Genomic DNA, 20,452 nt, shown 5'->3' with positions numbered 1-20,452 from the left:
AAAAATAGTATGAAAGAAACCATAGTGTGAATGCTGAGTCATCATACACACATTTATAAGAAATCCCGATTGTCAAGCAATTGTTTATATAAAAGGAAACGTTTTTATGAGAATTATAATAGTTTTCTTGTGTTTTTCATTTTGTTTTCCTGTACCTGTGTATATAGTCTTATCTCCATCTTTTTGCTTCATTAGCTTGTCATTTCATTTTATTCTATAATTTTTTTCCTAGTATGCTGTTGCACAACTTTGATATACAACATAAAAATCATATATCCAAACATGCTTTTTGACCAGAAATAGTGTACTATGACTTTTGGTAGTGGTTCGTCACACACAATAAATAATAAAATAAAATTTAAAAAAATCACCAGAAAAAAATAATGGAGGCTGATGAGATTTTGGTGAAACCCATGAGTAAACCCAGTCCTCCCCAGAGCTCTGTGCCACAGACAGACTTCACAGTGGAAACATCATTCAAAGTTTAAACGTGTCACAGAAAGTTGGGCTTTGCATGTCTGAACTGGCCTTTTCATGTATTATATGTTTTTTGCACAATTGTCATTTAGACGTTAAGATTTTTATCGATTTTTGGTACAAAATATACATCAAATTGTCGTAATTTTAGTCTACCTTCACCCAATGTGTCTCTTACTGCTGTAGGACTCATGGTTTTCTCTTCAATACCTTCAGAATACCACACCAAAGCTTCAACAAATTCTGTTATAGTTTTAGCTCAATATGTGCTACTCAAAACAGAACATAAAGGGTGGTTTTAGCTTGTTCTATTTCTTCCATAAAACACTGTAGGAACATAAAAATTTGCATGAGTGACCATCAGTGTCTTCTGCTACTCACGGTTCAAGAATTTAAAAATCTGATTTTTAGTTTACACACAGGGAATGTTTATTTGAGGCTTACTTTTCAGTCTGTTTCTATGTCTGTCAGGGAGTGACAGACACAGGTGTGTGGTTACCGTGGTGACCATGATGAGCCATTGCTAGCTGCTTCAACGTTTCTTTTGATCATGATTTTCTTTACATTTCTCTTACAGCTCATACATCAAAATGTAGGCATTTCCTCTGATTGTAATGTTATGTTGGGTTTTTTGGCAGCAGCTGCATCGACACTCTTTAACATTTCTCATGAAATTTCTAAACATACTATACTCTTAGAAAAATACTGCCAAACTGCTTGTTTAATGGTTTAAAAAGAAATTCTTAACACTGTCATGGGATTAATTTAACTAAATTTAGGAGAAAAATGATTTTCAGCCAAAGCTTTTCATCTTTTGAATATTCAAAACAAGAATTTTGAAGGCAGCTTTTCTCAAAACATCATTCTTCAACTAAAACTGAAACTTTCTTTGCTCATAATATCATCAAACAGATCCATGGTCATGGTCAGTGGGTTCACAATAAGGGTTATTTTATCATTATTTGAAGGAAAACCTGCACTCAATTGTAAAAAATCTCCTGTTAAAACAAAAGCACTTTAATAGCAGTGTCTCAACATTCCTTTATTCTGTACATCACCTCGGCTCCATGTGTTCCCCGTTTTAGTTTTTTCCAAAGTCATAAATCTTGGATTAAAACAGTTAATTCAAATGGCAGGACAAGATTACAGAGCCACAGATTTTTACCCATGAAAAAAAAGTTTATTTACTTCAGCTAAATAAGTTCACATCAATTCATTTTCTACATAGATTCGTTTAAAACTTAATTTATCTTCAAAACAGTTTAGTTGCTAAAGGAATATTTTATCTTATTTTACAACTCATATATGATGTTGAAGTTCTAATATAAAAAAAACTAATAAACACTGCCCAAAATATAATATAGGCATATTGCTACAGCTAAAAATTCTCTAATAATAGATACCATCTGACTGCCAAAACAAAAAAATATCATAATTTCACAAAACATATGTGGGCTATTTTGTACAATATTCTGTAGTTCTGAAATAAGACGTGAAAGACTAATAATAAAAAGTTACAAAATAACTTGTTTCACATTTCAATACTTTAAATATAAAATAAATGTACAAAAACAACACATTAATAATGAAAATGTGGCACTTGAATTTGTCCTCTGCTACATTCATGTTACAGTCTTTAAAAGAAAAACACAACTAGTTTGAAATTTCAAAACATTTTGAAAAGTTAAATGAAGGAATGGTTTGATATGTTGGTTGATAAAATATCCCACTTGTACTGTATGTGGAAGCTACGCTAAAGAAAAGCTACATCTACCAGGCTAAACTAGCTACCACAAGCTCGCTTAGCTAGGCTAACGTCTGCTAAACAGCAGAAGAAATGAAGCCAAAATCCAACCAAACACTCTTCTAAAACTCTCTAATCAACAAATTCAATAAATGAATTAGTGGATAAACAAACAAACAATAAATAAACAAATAAAGGCCTAGCATTTCTTGAAGGACTTCATATCGCCCACATTTATGCCGCAGGCGATATGCGATATTGGAGAACCTGTGTGATCTATCAGCACTTATGTGATGTGAATTACTTTCAGCTTTTACTGTATAAAAATTTAGTTTAGTGTCTGTAAACTGACTGAGCTATGACCATTTTGTCTTTCCTAAAATTGATTAGCAGTGGCAGTCATCTTGAAATGGGTTCAAAAAGTTTATCTATCCAATGAGTACTTTCTGAGAGTTTAATTAGAGACATCCAGTGGGTCATGAGATATTTTACTAACAGACAAGGCTGAGTTTACAGTTATGTCAAAGTTTTAAGCAAAAATGTCTTTCAAAGTGCTGAGGATGACTCTCAGCTACTACAGTACACTACTACTGCTACACACAAATGTTAGCTCAATATTTGTCAAATGGAGTGAGTTATAGCAATTTTTGCATTTGCTAAGGTTGATTAGCTGTGGAGGCCATCTTGAATCAGTTGTAGATTTTGTATCCGATGATCTATTGAAATATGTCCACTGGTTTGTGAAACATTTTGCTGACAGACAGAGAGTTGACTCCAACAGGACTGTAAAGATCTCAGATTATCTGTTAGATTATCTGCAGGGAATGACTCTCAGCCACTAAATTCACACAATTTTACCTCAGTGTCTGTAAAACTGAATGAGTTATAGCCATTTTTGTGTTAGCGACGATCACTTAGCTTTGATCTCCATTTTGAATCGGTTTGACTTCAGAAGTTAAGCAGTCGTAGATGTACAGCCAATGATTACTTTGTGAGAGTTTCATAGAAATTTGTCCAGTCGTTCATGAGATATTTTGCTAACAAGGCAGACAGACAAACACATGCGCACACACATGAACACAAGAAAAAAACATTGTTGCCCATCTTTGGCCTTTTTGCCGCAGATGATAATAAACCCTTACAGAAAAAAACACATGAAATTTACCATAATTTTCACATGTGCAAAACCATGTGACCACTTGATCAGAATAATGTGTTAAACATGTTTCCAATTAATTTAACACGTTAATCACATATGAAAATGTGATTTCCACTTGTGAAGTTCATGCTTTTGTCTGTAAGAACATAAATAAATAAATATAAATAAATAAATATTTGCATACGTGCCCTTTATGTTATTAAAAAAGTCATAGTTTGTGGTTTCTCACACCTTTAGTCAAATGGCAGCACCTTGAAGTGTAGTCAGTTAGTTAATACAAATTACAAGCCAACTTAAGTAATTTGCAGTGCAATCATCTGACCGTAAACACCAATATGCTCCTAATGTAAAATCAAAAACAGCAACAACAAAAAGTTCATCAAATTGACTCAATTAAAACATCTCACATAAAGCCCAGATACAGTGTGTCCTGAAGGGTCATTTAAAGAGCGTGTTACATGGATATGCTGGTAGTTTTTGTATGAGAAAAGTCAATATGGTAATCACTTTTAGAACCTTTGCTTTATATTGCTATTTATAATATGTTGTTACATGTTTCAATTTTAAGACAACTATGAATGAATGAATGAGCAGACTAATTTATAGACTGTATATAAGAATGAGCACCGTCTCCCAGATGATTGTCATCGTCTTGGTTCTGGTTGTAGCCAGAAGTGACCATGTTTGGACAGGAGAACAAAACTAGAGAGTTTAACTTCAATGATGTAACAAAAGTTAACTCATACTTAAGAAATGAAGCATTCAAAGGAGTGCATATCACCCGCCACTTTTCATGTCAGAGTTTTAGACTGAGATTATCTTGAGATGACAGGAAACGTTTTAGCCGTTTGTAAGGCTTCGTCAAACCTTGACATTTTGATCATACATGATCTCTTACACTGTTGCAAGATGTTGTGGAGGAGAGTGCAGAGAGTACAGAAATGCCACACTTGAAATGTGTGCTGTGAAAGACTACTATTACCACCTTAAGTTTTAGCTCTATATCTGCAAAACTGACAAATTTATAGCCATTTTGCAAGTTTCATTAAAATTCATCCAGTTGTTAATAAGATATTGGAGGATGGACAAAAAAAAATCCAACTCAATGTCCAAGCCTTGGATGATTGGATTTAAAACACAGGAAGCCTCTCTGAAAGGGAAGAGTTGGTGATTGTTAAGCAATGACTGTGAGGCTGTCATACAAACATCCAAAATAAACAAGATGAACTAAAATGATTGCTACAAATCAGACCAACTGTATTCTAGGAACAGAAATGTGAGTCACTGGAAACTCCTAAAAGTGTTTGTACAAAGTTGCCTGTTAAAACCAGAATATAAACAATGGTTCTTCCTTCCATAACAAAACTGATGACTCGTACGTTTGGGTACAACAATGCATCCAAGCCTTTAGTTTTAGCTTCAGAAATCTTTGAAGTGTACAAACAAGGTACATAAAATTTTAATAAACACTGTTTCCGGCCAATGTTCACACCAGTGGCCCATTTAATCCTGTAATTAATCCTGCTCAGGGTTGTGGGAATTGGTGCTTAACAATGGGCGATCAGGGGGTGCATCGTGAACAGACTGCAAGTCCATCACAGGGTCAACACAGCCAAACACACACATACACACCTAGAGTCAGTTTAACTCTTCAATATATGAATCACACAATCCTAAAGAGCATGTCCCAATGAGATGGTCAGAGGTCAATCAGATCAGAGATACTGTATGTTCGGCTTGGCTGCCATTGACAATGATGACCTTTTGAGAAAAGCAGTGAATGTTAGCGCCCCTGTTTATTTGTTAGTTATTAGTTTATGTAAATTTTTGACCACGACTGGTAGCGGAGATATTAAAGACTCATCAGAGCAGAGCTACATGGTGGTGAGAACGTGTTTTTGAACTTTATCAGTAATGTTGTGAAGTTTTGATGCTGACAGCCTGGAGTGGCCCTTTGTTTCTGCGTGGTTTTCTCCTCGCCAAATTTTGCCAAGATGGCCATTTATTCATTTTTGGAGAAAATTTCTTGTTTAGTTGTAGTTTTTTGGTGTTTCTGAGTAAATATTTTAATGCTGTGGTGGTCTTATAGTTTTCTCCAAGACTTCATTGACTCAAAGGCTGTTGTCCACTGGGCAGTGTTTATGCGTTTATCGTCTTTTACACAAAATGGCTGCATCTTTTTAATGTCTGTTTTAAATTTTACAAATGCAGTTTGCCATTGATCAAACATATGCTGCCAAATGGCTTCAACATGTTTACTGGATCACAACTATACATGTTAGCATCATACATGCAAATATAAAGCACCAGCGCAGGAACCAGACTGTGAAGTGACTATAAAATATATTCACTACTAAGTGAGGTCAAAAACTGTCCTGAAATAATAACTAAGAAATAAACAAGAGTGCTAATATTTACTGCTTTTCTCAAAACATCATCATGCACGAAACAGCATATCCAAAAGATTTTCAAGAATTTTTGCTAAAACGTAGAAATTAGGAGCCATCCATAATGGAATGTCTTTTGTGAATTTGAAAAAGTTTTGAATTATTTCATACAGAAACAGTGTTTTAGGAGGAACTTTAGAAGTTTCAGAATGAAAGAACTCTTCAAAGGTTATTGTTGTGTTTTCGTGTAGATGGCCAAAACACAACATTTTGAAATTGATGTCAATGATGTCACTTCTAACCTAACCTATGACCCAAGGGCGACCTCTTCTTCTGCTGTGCTTACATTTCACACTGAGCCTGCAAGCTTCATGTGCAATCTCCACACCTTGTTTCCTGTTTTTGGTGTATTTCTGTGACAGTGTTACAAGCACATACTTATTACAGTGTTTTGCGTCGCTTTCAGCATTTGCGTGGATAAAGACATATCTAGAAACGGTGAAAGAACTGCCGTGTGGACAAGGCCTAAGATAAGGGCCTGTAACATCTGAAGAATCACCTATTTTAAACAAATGGAGAACATAGGCAGATTTTCACATGACAGAGACCCCGTTACTTAAAAGAGAAAGATTAAAAATCTAAATTTAGATAAAAGTAAGCATCAGGACATGTTAGTAAAGATTGAATGATTCATGTAGTAACCTGACATGGATGTTTTTGGACTGTGGGAGTACAGAGAAAACCCACACAGAACAAACAGTCCACAAATAAGATTCAAAACACAGTAACTTCTAATTGTGAGGCAACAGTGCTAACCACCGCACCAGCATGCCACCTTTTGTCAAAACCAAGTACCTTTAATTTAAGGAAGTATGCACCCAGCCTCACAAGTGGCAATAAAGGGCCTACAATGAACACTGTGCCCCTTGAGCATTGAGAAGTAAAACGTAAAGCAGTGATGTAGGTGCAGTCCCTCTACTGCAGCCAGAAGTATTTTGAAACAGGTGATTCAAGCACGTTTTTACATCACATTACCTTTACATCACATAGCAGACAGAGTACTCTTAACGCACAGCATTTTGTAACATGTATTTCAAATGGGACGTGTTGTAGAGGACATGGAACTTGTTCCAACATGGCTGGTCTGTAGTGATACAAACTGCCAGTGTTTATGTAAACGATGATGTAAAGCAAAGTGATGCGGCATAAAAGCTTACAATGGAACATTCACTTGAACCACTTAAACAGTTTTAGTTTGTTGAGCTGAGCTGAGGTCTGAGTTGTTTTAGATGGCTGAAATCTGCTCTGGAATTGGCCCCAGTCTGACCAGTCATAAGCTTGTCCCCCCCCCCCCCCATGAGAACCTCTCCCTGATTCTTTACACTGAGATCACACTGACTGCAGGTAAGAAACTGATCATAGGTTCAAAAACTGTGAACAATCCCTTTAAGGCACTTCTACATCAGCTTTACACCTAAAACCAAATGGTTACATGGGAATTCTTTTTACACAGTCTATGTCTCACTGTAGTCTTTATGCTGAGCTAATGTAGTCCAAGTTATCCTGGCTGCGGTCTTTATAGTCAATTTGCACAGATGGGAGCAGCATTCCATCTTCTCATTTAATGCTACAATAACCCAAATTACATTTTGTACCTGGTACTAACATGGTACTTACCAGGTACATATCTGGTACTGATGTGGTGAATACAGGGTAAATACCAGGCAGGGGTGGCTGTGGTTTAGTGGTTAGAGCAGTCGTCTTCCAATGAGATAGTTGGAGGTTTAATTCCACCATGATGCTACACGTTAAAGTGTCCCTGGGTGAGACGCTGAACCCCTAATTGCTTCCGATGTGTGTCCCAAGGGTATGAGAATGTGATCTAAAGCATTGATTAAACTCTGAAGAAATGATTTATTCAGATCAGCTTCGTAGAGGTTCAGTGCTGTATGAATGTGTGTGGATGGGTAAACGAGGGCACAGATTGTGTTGTAAAGCGCTTTGTGTGGCCTGATTGGCTAGAAAGGCGCTATATAAGTACGGTCCATCCATTTACATACTTTGAATGTATCTGGTGCTTACATGGTACATACTGGGTATCTTTTTGATACTTAACAGGTATCTGGTACGTACCTGGTATCTTCTTCATTTTTCTTTCAGCTGTTCCCTTTTCAGGGGTCGCCACAGCGAGTCATCCTCCTCCATCTACCTTTGTCTTCTGTGTCCTCTGTCCTCACTCCAACTACATTCATGTCCTCTCTAACTGCATCTATAAATCTCCTTTTTGGCCAGGGTAAATACCAGGTTCATATCTGATACGTATCAGGTACATACTCGGCATATACCTAGTATGTACCTGGTACTTATCTGGTACCGCTGCTACCAGTGAGCCAGTCACTTTTCATAAGATACCACCACTTCTCATAAAACTGCTGGGGCCTAGCATCAGTGCCACCAACTGTCAGCTACAAGCAATTCATATAAACTACACTACCCAGAGAATATTGGATTAAAAACAGTAAGTCATCACTTGCTCTACACTGCTTTCGACTGCATCAAATATAGGGGCTAAAGTGACACAGGTGAATGATGATTAGTTAAAAGTTAAGCACAAGGAGCCTTCTCGAGGTACAGATGGGTGAGCGAATCTCACTGAGGACCGTAATACGAACAATTTATGTACAGAGAGGATTGTTACTGTAAAAACAGCAAATTTGTTAGTAATTCAAGTCTTGTGATTGTTCAACATGAGAGTGGAGTGACACATCTTACGGACTTAGCCTTTGCTTCTGCTCCCGTCATCGCTTGAGTTAAACAATTGACACTTTTTTCCCTCCGACCTCTCTACATACTCTCTTTGTAAAAGGTGTGTAACAGGTAAGTACCAGGTAAGTACCCAGTAGGTTCCAGGAAAGTAACAGGTACATACTGGGCTGTTTTCAGTATGGCTATCGATTTTTCTTTCCCCCCAAATTCTTGCTCTATATTTCCGTTCACTTTATGATGGACAGAGGACACAAAATGCAACAAAAAAATAATTTTTTTTCTAACATATTATCAAGTGAATAGTTTTGGAACAATATTCACTGGTTTAAAATCAGTTGCTTGTCTCAAGATTATTACTCGTCTCATAAAGAACAAAATCTACTTTATCCTAAAATCTTAAGTCAGAAATATACAGTATATTTGTAAGAGATTTTCTTTCATTACTGAATACAACATATTTGATGATTTTAAAGGTAGAAACTGTTTTACTCTTATTAGGTGAAAGTTATAAGAGCAAACTAAATAAATAAAAAGACCATAAAGTAACATTTTCCTTATAGATCATCACGTACAGCTGTAACTCTTCCGGTGGTATCTCACTGGGCTGTGACTGTTGGAGACTAGTTTTTGACTCAAAATTGTGAGAAAATAGGTGAGTTTTTCATTGCAGTCTCACTGAATTCTGAGTGTTTGTGACCATAATTTAAAAATTCAAGCAACAAGACTGCGCCTCTGTGACTCAAGCAAGAAAATTGAGAACACCACATAACTTTTGAGACACTTTAGAGACTCCCTCGCGAACCGGTTGCCAACTAGTTGCCAGCGTTTGCAGCCCAGTGAAATACCACCTATGGCGAGCTTGACCATATAGCAGAACTTAAAACACCTTTAGAACTTGCTCACAGAGTTGAGGAGCTTTGCTTGAAGTCTTTGAAGATAACGGAGGCATATGTCACATTTGGAGGGGTGCACAAGATCGACTCAGACACCGGTGAGTTGGGGAATGGGCTCACTGGAGGACCAGTGAAATCACGAAAAGGGGAGGGGGGCATCAAAGCGACAGAGTCCTCCATCGCTAATTTGACATCGACCAAGTCCTCCTCGTCATGAATCTGGGCATTGTTGTACATGTAGCCCTGGAGAAGACCAAACTCATTCTCCTCCTCTTCCTCATCTAATGGGGACACAGGCTCATCATCAAATGGGTCGAGGTGGACAGGCAGGACTGGGTCCTGCTGGATGAGGTGAGCCTGGTGGTACACTGGCATGCCGCTCACGGCCTGAGGCATGCTAATCACATTGCTGAGCTCAGGGATGCCACTGTTGCTTAAAGCCACCTCTTCCTGGAGACGCTCAGTGACGCCATGTTGAGGGATGATACTATTCTGCTGGAGAAGCTCAGGGGAATAGATCTCCACCTCCTCACCCACATCTTTTATCTGCCCACGGGCCGGTATTTGCCCATGGGCCATCATGGGGGGAGTGGCAGGGGAGTTGTAATTGATGGGGTCACTTTCATCCTCCTCAGCCACATTGTACAAAGTCTTCGTGCTGAGGTCTGAGAACTCCCGGGATGAGTTTTGGTAGGTGTTAGTTAAGGGTTTGATGACAGCCATCTGATTGGAACCTGCTTCCTGTCTCTTCACATGCACTGACAATCTGTGCCACATGTGATCCCCTTTCGGAGGATGTCTTGCACCTGGTTCAGACCATGACACAGACTTTCCATTAGAACTATGAACAAAATAAAGATGTCTGTTACTTCGCAGGAACCCAGAAAGGTGAAGACAAGAACAGCATTTTTGGTTCATGTAAAAAAAACATTTGACTAAATATACTTTTTCATCCTGTAGGCAGTGTTACAGGATTTCTGCAGGTTTAGTTCAGATGCAATCAAACAGACTTTAGAATGCATATAAATTTAAAAGCCTAGCATTCCTTAAGGAAATGCATATTGCCCACTGCCACAGTTTTGAACTAAGATCATCTCATGGCGAGAGGGATGGAGTTAAAGTTATAGTTTTGGTAAAACCTTGCAAATGACATTATGTGCAACCTCATGCAAAATTGCAAGATTCTGCAAGATCTGTTAGTGCTCAAAGTATGTGTTGAGGATGACTCTCAGCTTCTACAACAACAAATTTTAGCTCAATATCTGTACATTTGACTAAGTTATAGACATTTTTGCATTGGCTAACAATTAAAAGCACCTCTTCCAGGAGGCAGACCTCATGAATTGGGTTGACTCCAAAAGGTAATCCTTTGTAAATGTACATTCAAAGGTTATTTTGTGAAAGTTTCATTAAAATTCCACCCCCTGGTCCATGAGATATTTTGCTACCAGACAAATAAACACATATTCCTATACAGACAGAAGCGGCAGACCATAAATAGCCTTAAATTTTTGTTCACTAATGTCTTAAACTTGCAGTTCGCAGTACTGTTAGCTAAATGAGCTGTATCTGCATGTGTGATCCTCTCCATCCCTCAGCTCTCAGAGATGCTTGCTTTAATTTAAGCAGCAGATCAAAGGTTAAAACGGCTGTGTGAATTGAGAACTGACCTATATTTGTCCCACTTTACAACAGGTGCTTCCATGAAAGTAAATACAGATAGATGTCGAGTTCCCTTTGAGAGGGAATTATGGTAAAGGCAGCATCCCCGAGGAGCCTCAGGAGCACAGCCTCAGTTAATGAACCCACCTGCCATTTTCAGTGTTCTTCTTCCTCTTGAACATGTTCAGGAGGCTGTTGCTTCGGCAGGCCATTTTGCCGTCTCCGACGTGCATGCGCACGGCGTCGGAGGTGGTGAACGCGCTTCGCACGTTTCGCTCTGGCTTGGCGATGATGATGTACATCTTCGGTGTGAACATGCACCCCAAAGCAACAGTCACGCTGAGGCTCACGGAGAAGGAGGTGGTGATGATTTTGTAGTTGCTGCCGAAGTAGATTGGCACGAACGCAAGCCAGATTATACATGTCGTGTACATGGTGAAGGCAATGTACTTGGCCTCGTTGAAGTTGGCGGGAACGTTGCGGGTCTTGAAGGCATAGTAGGTGCAGCTCATGATGAGCAGACCGTTGTAGCCCAGTGGAGCTACGACACCTAGGTTGCTGGTGTTGCAGATCAGGAAGACCTCTCTAATGCTGGGGTAGGATTTGATTGGTTCAGGAGGTTCCATGATGATGAGGGTAACTTCCAACGTTAGCTGAAGACTGATCAGGATGAAGGCAATAACCACCTGAGCCCAAGCACTCATGAACCTCGGCTTCCTGGTGCAGATCTTCTTCTTGCTGCCTGCCAGGATGCGAGCGATGCGATTGGTTTTGGTCACCAGGGCAGAGTAGCACATGGCGGCTGAGAGTCCAACGAGAAGCCTCTGAAGGTAGCAAGAGGCCACGGTTGGTCGAGCAATGAGGGTGAAAGGACACAAATAGCCCAGGAAGATCCCTGCCAGGATGATGTAGCAGAGCTCCCGGCTGGAGGACTTCACCACAGGTGTGTCTCGGTACAAGACGAAAACAAAGGCTACAAATGATGTCACCAGGATGCCCAGGCAGGAGAAGACCACCTGGATGATGGACTCTGGATTGCTCCACTCCAGGTAGTTCAGGGGGATTGGCTCACAACCTGACAAGGAGGAAAACATTAGAATAAAACTCCAGCCACAAGATACTGAAAGCATTAGCATTTCTTGAAGGAACGCATACCCCTCGCTTATATACATGTCAGCGTTTTACACTAAGACCAGGCTGAGAAATGAGTTACAGCCATTTTGGTTAAACCTTGAAAACAAAACTGTTGACATGTCATGCTCAAAGTATGTGTTGTGAATAACTCCCAACTACAACCATGCTTAATTTTAACACAATATATGTAAAATTGACTGATTTGGTCAGGTTTTTACATGGGACACAGATATGCAGATTTGAGGACTCAATGAACAAAAAAGATTTATTTTTTAAAAAATCCAACAAAAGCAGTCAGGGCAGTGAAACAGGATACAAAGAAATGAAGACGTACGGAAAACTCAGGGAACATGTGGGAGACAAACAAAACGACAGTCTGAGGAGCTGCTGAGGACTAGGAGTAGAAAAAGACTAGGAGAAGTGTTTATAAATGGAGATAGTTGACACTAATGAATATGGAGTAGTAGGACACAATTCAACATTCATTTTTCATCACCTTATTTTCATAAAAGTATAAATCAAAAATATAAAATGCTTTAAATTCAGACACAATATGGTGTGTCTTATTTGCCCTGTCTGGTGAAACAATTCAACATTAACTCTTGGTCAGAAGTTCACATGACATGAAGGTTATTTAGTTTTTGTTTTTCAGGTGTCATTGGTTCTGTAATTTGTGAACCAGCGTGTTTAGGAGGAGGGAGACACGGAGGTGAGCCGACCATCATCTCACTGCCAGCAGCAGGTCAAACAGCAGGAAGACACGTCTGAGTCCAGCCTGGAGTCCAGCCTGGAGTCCCCCTGCTGGTCTGGTGCACTTCTGTTTGCAGCTTTTTTTTTTTTACTTGCTGGTGTTTTTGAGCTGGTGTTTTCTTAGTGTTTCTGGTTTTTGCAGTGTTTTTCTATATATTCTCTTTACATTCGTTTTTTGTGTTTGTGTATTTTGGAGTTCCCATCATTCATGTGTTTGCGGCGAGTTTAGCCGTTTGCTGTGGATTTGCGCCTGTCGGCCACCCTAGAAAATAACTGATAACAAAGGAAAACACTGGGAAACAAACCGAACACAAGAAAATAAACACAATAACAAAAAGAGCGAACAATAACCACCAAAACACAGATCATGGCAGATTTAAAGCCATTTAAAGTCATTCAAAATCAGTTGGCTGCGGTGTCAATTTAATCTAAATTGTGTTGACAGCTATAGATTCGCATCTAATGATTATTTCCTAAAAGTTTCATTAAAATCTGTGCAGTGATTCAGGAGATATTTTGCTAACAGACAGACAACTTTAAGCAAAGATCTTGCACAATTTGTTAGTAAATTGTATGTTGGGGAGCAGTCTCAGCTACTTTCACATCAAATTTTAGGTCAATAACTGTAAAACGGACTGAGTTGTAGCAAGTTTTTTGTTTATTGATGTCAGTTTGCTGTGGCAGCCATCTTAAATGGGGTTGACTCCAAAAGTTAATCAGCTGGAGATGTACATCTAATGCCAACTGCCTCCCATTTTTTTTTATTTTAAAATTGTAGAGTGGTTCATAAGATATTTTGCTAACAGCCAGACATATGAACACACGGACACTCACAAAATCATTATCACTACAAACACTTTTTAATGGTAGGCGGTAAATATACCAATATATCAAGAAAGGCTTACTTTTTATTTTTTACTGAAATGTGAATACATAAGAGGCCATTTTCAGCGAGACATGTCAGAAATTCTGGCTTTTTTACATGGATACATTAACAATGAATCAGAGGCATTTTTTTTTTTTTTTTAGCCGGAGAAAATACAGTAAGTCCAAAGTAGGTTTTTAGCTCAACTATAAATAAACGCCTTTCAGCTCAGCTGTGGCTGGTCTGAGCTGCAGCCAGCAGAGAGCAGAGAGGAAACAGGACAAAGTAAATAACTGCATATTTCATGGACCCAACTAAGATCACCATTCTGCTTCACGCTGAGAATCCACTCACAACGTCTGTATAATTCATCACTGCTGGATTTATTTCCTGTACAGTGGCAGAATGGTTAGAGGAAGAAAGGAGCACAAGAACATTCTTGTGTCACCATTATGATCCACATTATTATCGCCCGGAGTCAACGGCAAAGTGGCGATAATGGTTTTGCCCGTGTTTGTTTGTTCGAAGCATTAGCCAAATATGTCATGAAACCAATAAACCAATTTTAATGAAACTTGCAGAAAATAATCCCTGGATGTACATCTACAACTAATTAACTTTTGGAGTCGACCCAATTTAAGATGGCCGCCATAGCCACCTGACAATAGAAAATACAAAAATGGCTATAAGTCAATGAATTGTACAGACATTGGGATAAAATTTGATACGTTTGTAGCTGAGAGTTGTGCCCAACACACAGCCCAAGTGCTACTCATTGCATAAAATTTTGCTTAAAACTTCAGCATTAACTGTAGAAGTCCATCCTGTTTGTCTGTTATCGAAATATTTCATGAACCACTGAACGAATGTTAATAAAAATCCTAGTAAGTTATCATTGAATGTACATCTACAACTGATTAACTTCTGGAGTCAATTTAGTTTAAGATGGCTGTCATAGCTAACAGATTTTAGCCAGTACAAAAATGACTATAACTCCGTCAGATTTACAGATATTAAGATAAAAAGTAGCTGAGAGTCATTCACAACACATGCTCTGAGCGTGATATCTTGTGATACCACGTGATTGCGTAGAATGTTTCTTTTTAAGGTTTGACCAAAATGACTATAACGCCATCATTTCTCAACATAAGATGATTTTAGTTTAAAACTCTGATATGAAAGGTGTTGTGATTGCATTCCTCTACAAAATGCTAAGCTTTAATATTTATTTTGTTTCTGCTTCAGTCTAAACAGCCTGTTGATAAAAAAAAAAAAAAAAATCAATGTGTGTGTGTGTGTGTGTGTGTATGTGGTGTTAGGAAAGTGTCCCGTGTTTGAAAGGCATACAAGGCCTTTTAAAGTGGGCCAGAAGAGTGGTAAGTGAAGTAGAGCTCCTGTCAGATGAAATGGTGAGAATGATGAATGTGCTCTCAGGTGTCATGGGAAAGCAGTGAAAATAGGACAGAACAGGTTTGTAAAGTAGCGCTGCAAAAAGGACGAGCTGTACAGGGTGAAATACTGGCGTGGGGAGTGGGGGCAAGACAAGCAAAGGCTTGGAGGAACTAACACTCCTGTAAGTCAAAGGAATCTCCTTACGTCTGGAGGCATCATGCAACAAGAACACATACTATGGCACCAAAATAACCCAATTTTTTTTCAGTTTTTACATCAAAAAACAAAACTTCACAACAGCTAAACCCTTGTGCTCTATCAGTCAAAATAAAAGACCTAGCATTCTTTCAAAAAATGCAATATCGCCTCCAGCTTTTCATGTCAGAGTTTTTAACTACCATCTTATGATGAGAAATGATAGCGTTATAGCTGTTTCAGTCAAATCTTGAAAGTAAGGACTTTAAGGGAGGTGTTTGGACATTTATTGAAACAATTAAGTCTACCTGTCACAAATGCAGGAACTAGTTTCTCAGCGTCACTTTGGGATAAGAAGCTCCTAATTTTAGAAATGCTGTGAAGATGAAAAAAGACCGACTTTGACACTAGTTTAATGTAAGAGTTAAAAGAAAGGTCTCGGTCAAAAGTGATGCAAAGGCTCCTAACAGTAGCATAAAGTAAGAAAGTAAGACCATCAAAGTGATGATAGGGATTGATGCCAATTTTCTGAGTTTTTGGGGGCCAAAAACAAAAACACTGGTTGTGTACACACAGGTTGGGTGTCAGGATGGAGCATGGCGAACCCAGAATGCAGACTCACAAAAAATGGGAAAAAATTCAAATTTATTTTTAAACTAAAGAACAAGAAAACAAAAAGCTGACGGGCATGGAAAACTAAACGTAACAAAAACCTAAGTAAGACAAAAAAGCAAGGCAAGACGAGGAACGAGAACAATGGGAGACTAGAGACAATGAACCAGCCAGGAAGTGGAGAAAGTGACCGGGTTTTAAAGCTGAGGGTAATTAGGGGAAGTGGGCACAGGTGAGTGATTACAACTAGGAACAGGTGAAAATGCGCGTGGTGGAAAGACAAGAGATAAACAGAGGAGAAGTGAATGATGACAGAACACGAGAGGCAGAAACAATACAAAGACAAAACACGACAACAATAACCCTAAATACAAAAGAAATCTCAAAGAAAAAACAAAACCCAAATCCTGACATTGGGTGGTTAGGTCTTAATTAAAGAAAACCATGAATTACAGAAGTAAGTGGAGATGGACGGAGGACTAACACACCTTCCAGTTCTTTGTCGGGCCACCAGCCCAACTCACAGGCCTTACACGTGAACTCGTCCTGGACGAACTCGTTGTCTTTGCAGGAAGTGCAGATCCAGCAGCAGCTCACCTCCCCTTTTCTGATGACCTGGTTCATAAAATATGTCAAATAAAATTAACGTTACTTTTTTCCAGGAGTACTAATGCTTCCCTTTCTTAAAACTCAAACTGAAGGGAGACTGACTAAATATTTAATCTCTTGTAGAGTTCAACAAAATTACAGACATCAAGTCTCAACTTATGACATTATCTGACAAATTAAAAAAAAAGATTTTAATTTAGCGAAAACAAACATGACAGACGTGGGTAGTAGCAAAAAAAGCTCAAACCAGATGTTTACATACACTGTGTAAAAAGACAATTGTTCTTTTTCACTGTCTGATATTAAATCAGACTAAACCTCTCAGGTTTTAGGTCAGTTAGGATTCCCACAATTATTTTTGTTAAATACCTGAATAATGAGAGGGATCATTTTTTAATTACTTTCTTTAAATGGTATAGAGCACCTTTTAAGCCAACCAGGCCACTCAAAACATTTTAAAACACAATCTGTGCCCTCATTTACCCATTCTCACACACATTCATGCAGCACTCTACTACATCTGAATAAATCATTCTGTAGAGTCTAATCGACATGTGACGTACTGGAATCAAAACTCCGACTGCTCTAAACACTGAGCTACAGCTTCCCTGTGATGTTAAAGTCGCACGCTTACATGCAGTGAGATTACTAATCCTTTGAATAATTTGGGAAAGCCCATAATGAAGATGTTGTGGCTTTGGAAGCTTTTGATTGGTTAGTTGACACATTTGAGTTATTGGAGACACACCTGTGAATGTATTTTAAAGCCCATCTCAAATACATTGCTTTTTTGTGTGACTTCATAGTAAAATCAAAAAGAAATCAGCCCAGATATCAGTAAGAGAATTGTCAGCCTCCACAGCTCTGGTTCATCTTTGGGCATAATTTCCAGATGCCTGAAGGTTCATCTGTTCCAACAATTATACACGACTATAAACACCAGGAGAAAGTCCTGCCATCATACCGCTCAGGACGGAGACAGGTTCTGTGCTCCTGAGATAAATGTGTTTTAGTGTGAAATGTGTGATCCAACCCCAAACCAGAAGCTAAAGACCTTGTGAAGATGCTGCTGAAGCTGCTCAGAGTCTCATTCTTCACAGAGAAACCAGTCCTGAACCAACATGGACTGAAAGGCCCCTCAGAGAGGAAGAAACCAGGACTCCCAAAGCAACATCAAAACGACAGATTACAGTTTGTAAACACACACAGGGACAGAGTCCTTCATGTTTGGAGACATGTCCCGGGGTCTGATGAAACTAAAACTGAACTGTTTGGCCTCAATGACCATCGTTACATTTGGAGAAAAAGGGAGGAAGCTACCAGCCTGAAAACACCATCCTAACTGTGAAGCACGGTGGTGGCAGCATTATGTTTGGGGGTGTTTTACTGCAGGATAAACTCATGGACTTCCCAAAACAGATGACATCATGAGGAAAGAACATTTTGTGGAAATATTGAAGCAACATCTCGAGACAACAGCCAGGAAGTTAAAGCTTTGGACACAAATGAGTCTTCAGAGGGACAATGTCCCTCAGCATCCTGACAGCTTAGTTACAAAGTAAAGACAACAAAGTCAGTGTTTTGAAGCAGCCAGCACAAAGCCCTGATCTCAATCCCATAGAAAAATTGTGGGCAGAGCTATAAAGACGTGTGAGCAAAGCAGCCTACAAACCTGACTCAGTTACAGCAGTTCTGTCAGGAGGAATGGGACAAAACTTCAGCAAACTATTCTGACAAACTTGTGGAGGGAAACCAAAAAACATCTGACCCAAGTCATACACTTTAAAGGTAATGCTACCACATAATAAGAAAATGTTTGTAAACTTGTGAATCTGAAGAAAGTAATAAAAAAATCTCCCTTTGAGGTTGCCAGTTTGAGAAATTTAGTAAAAATGTTAATTTGTAGAATCAGTATGATTGAAAAAAATTAATAAATTTCCTCTTTTTAGTTTTTACAGTACATATACAGATTTAGAGATTAAACGTATTGCTGGTGATTTAAAAAATAAAGTGTCATTATTTTTCTTTTAAAAAATCTACAAGCATTTAAACTGATTTAAAATCTCTATAGCTACACATTATTATGGGGAAACATAATTTGTAATAACATAAACTGAGCAAAACAGTAGCAAAAAAATAAAACTAGCAAAATAGTAGCTAAATGCTAAAATTAGCAAACTAGTAGCTAAAGGCTAAAACCAACAAAACCGTAAGTAAAATGTACAATCAGTATAAAAAATGAGATAATAAGGAGCTAAAAGCAAAAAATAGCAAAACAGTAGCCATCAGCTAAAACTAGCAAAACAGTAAAATGAAGGAAGTACACTGACGTTTTTAGAAGGATAGAAAAAGATCTGAATTCATTTTACAGAAGAATGCTGACTCAACATTCACACAATAACCTCATACAGGTAAATTCATGACTTGTAGTGACAACATGCCTTTATGTAAATCAGAAAATAATAGTCAGAGCATTTAGTGCAAAGGAAGAACATGGTCTGGTGAAAGCGTGTAAAGATGTGGTCAGGACCTTGATCTCTCCTTTGGAGCAGGGCTCACTGCAGACTGAGCGGACCATGTCGCTGCGGTTCATCTGGATCATTTCGTCGTCAATACTGAGTAAGCCCTCGTGCCAGGAACCGATGTTAATGTAGTCATAGACCCCAGGCTCCACATGCTGAAAGTTCATAATCTCATATCTGATGAGAAATAGAAGAACAAGAGTGGGGGGATGACAGAGACTCCTAAATCATTTCAGTAATAAACTTTTTCAGTGAATGAAAAGAGGAATTTATTGTACGCCACATATTAATTCACTGGGTGCACAATTATTAGGCAAGGGAGTTTTTTGATCATATCATAAATTTGTTTTTGTATATTTTCCAACTCCAAGCTGTTGAATGCTTATTGGACCTAAGCATATCAGGTGACGTATATTTTGTGCAATGAGGGAGGGTGTGGCTGAGAGTAACACCCTATTTTAAGGTATGCGTAATTATTAGGCAGCTTCTTTTCTTCATACAAAATGGGCCAAAAAGACATTTACTTGCTTTGAAAAGTAAATAAAAATATTAATTAAAAGTCTTTCAGAAGGATGTAGCACTCTTAAAATTGCAAATATATTAGGGCATGATCACAAAACCATTAAACGTTATATTGCAAACAGTCAACCGGGTCGCAAGAAACGTGTTGAGAAAAAAAGCTGCAAATTAAAGCTTGTGACATACTCCACAAGAACCGAGAAAATTCCTCTTTTACTCAAAAGGCAAGAACAAGAACAACAAAGTTCATTCTGGCCAGGGCATTTCATACCTCAAGAGAAACTCAGAACTCCTACGTGCAGAATGTCAACTTTTCCTCTTTTCCACATTATGGGTTATCTTTTATCATTATTAAGACTGGGCCAAGAAATATGTTCTCCTTTGTCTTATGGCTGCTTCTTATCAGGGGTCACCACTGCAAATCAGTTGCTGCCAAATCCAGTTTCGGCCCTGGAGACGGTCGTTGATACCCTGGGCCCTGACAAATCCTGTAAGGCTGTTATACAATCCAGTAAGGCAGTCGTAGACCATGTTTGCTTTTGCACAAGTTTTAATACTTAATGCCATTCCTGACGCAACTCTCAACGTTTATCTGGGCTAGGGACCGGCACCAGAGGTACATAGAAAGTGCCCTTCCAATAGCCAATGAAAGGCCCCAAAACAGTAAAGGGCACAGGGCTCCACCTCAGACCCCAACAACATGGAGGTGGGGTACCAGTATGGGCTGGTATTATTAAAGATGACCTCGTTGGTCTTTGGGCGGCAC

General features: G+C 38.7%; 1 protein-coding gene across 1 annotated transcript in view; it reads right to left on the bottom strand.

Moving 5' to 3' along the window:
* Positions 1–7,139: 7,139 nt before the first annotated feature.
* The window catches only part of grm1b (glutamate receptor, metabotropic 1b), a 35,122-nt gene continuing 21,809 nt past the window's right edge, over positions 7,140–20,452 (bottom strand). Inside the window, exons 6-9 of the mRNA XM_037977902.1 lie at positions 19,176–19,344; positions 16,525–16,651; positions 11,236–12,163; positions 7,140–10,267 (exon numbers count right to left, since the gene is read on the bottom strand). Coding sequence (XP_037833830.1) covers positions 9,433–10,267; positions 11,236–12,163; positions 16,525–16,651; positions 19,176–19,344 — 2,059 coding nt within the window. The 3' untranslated portion in view covers positions 7,140–9,432. The remainder of the gene's footprint in view (positions 10,268–11,235; positions 12,164–16,524; positions 16,652–19,175; positions 19,345–20,452) is intronic.

Source organism: Kryptolebias marmoratus, linkage group LG10, assembly GCF_001649575.2.
Source record: "Kryptolebias marmoratus isolate JLee-2015 linkage group LG10, ASM164957v2, whole genome shotgun sequence".
Classification (NCBI taxonomy): Eukaryota; Metazoa; Chordata; class Actinopteri; order Cyprinodontiformes; family Rivulidae; genus Kryptolebias; species Kryptolebias marmoratus.
Note: the sequence above shows the minus strand (reverse complement) of the source record. Positions and strands in the feature narration are given on the sequence as shown.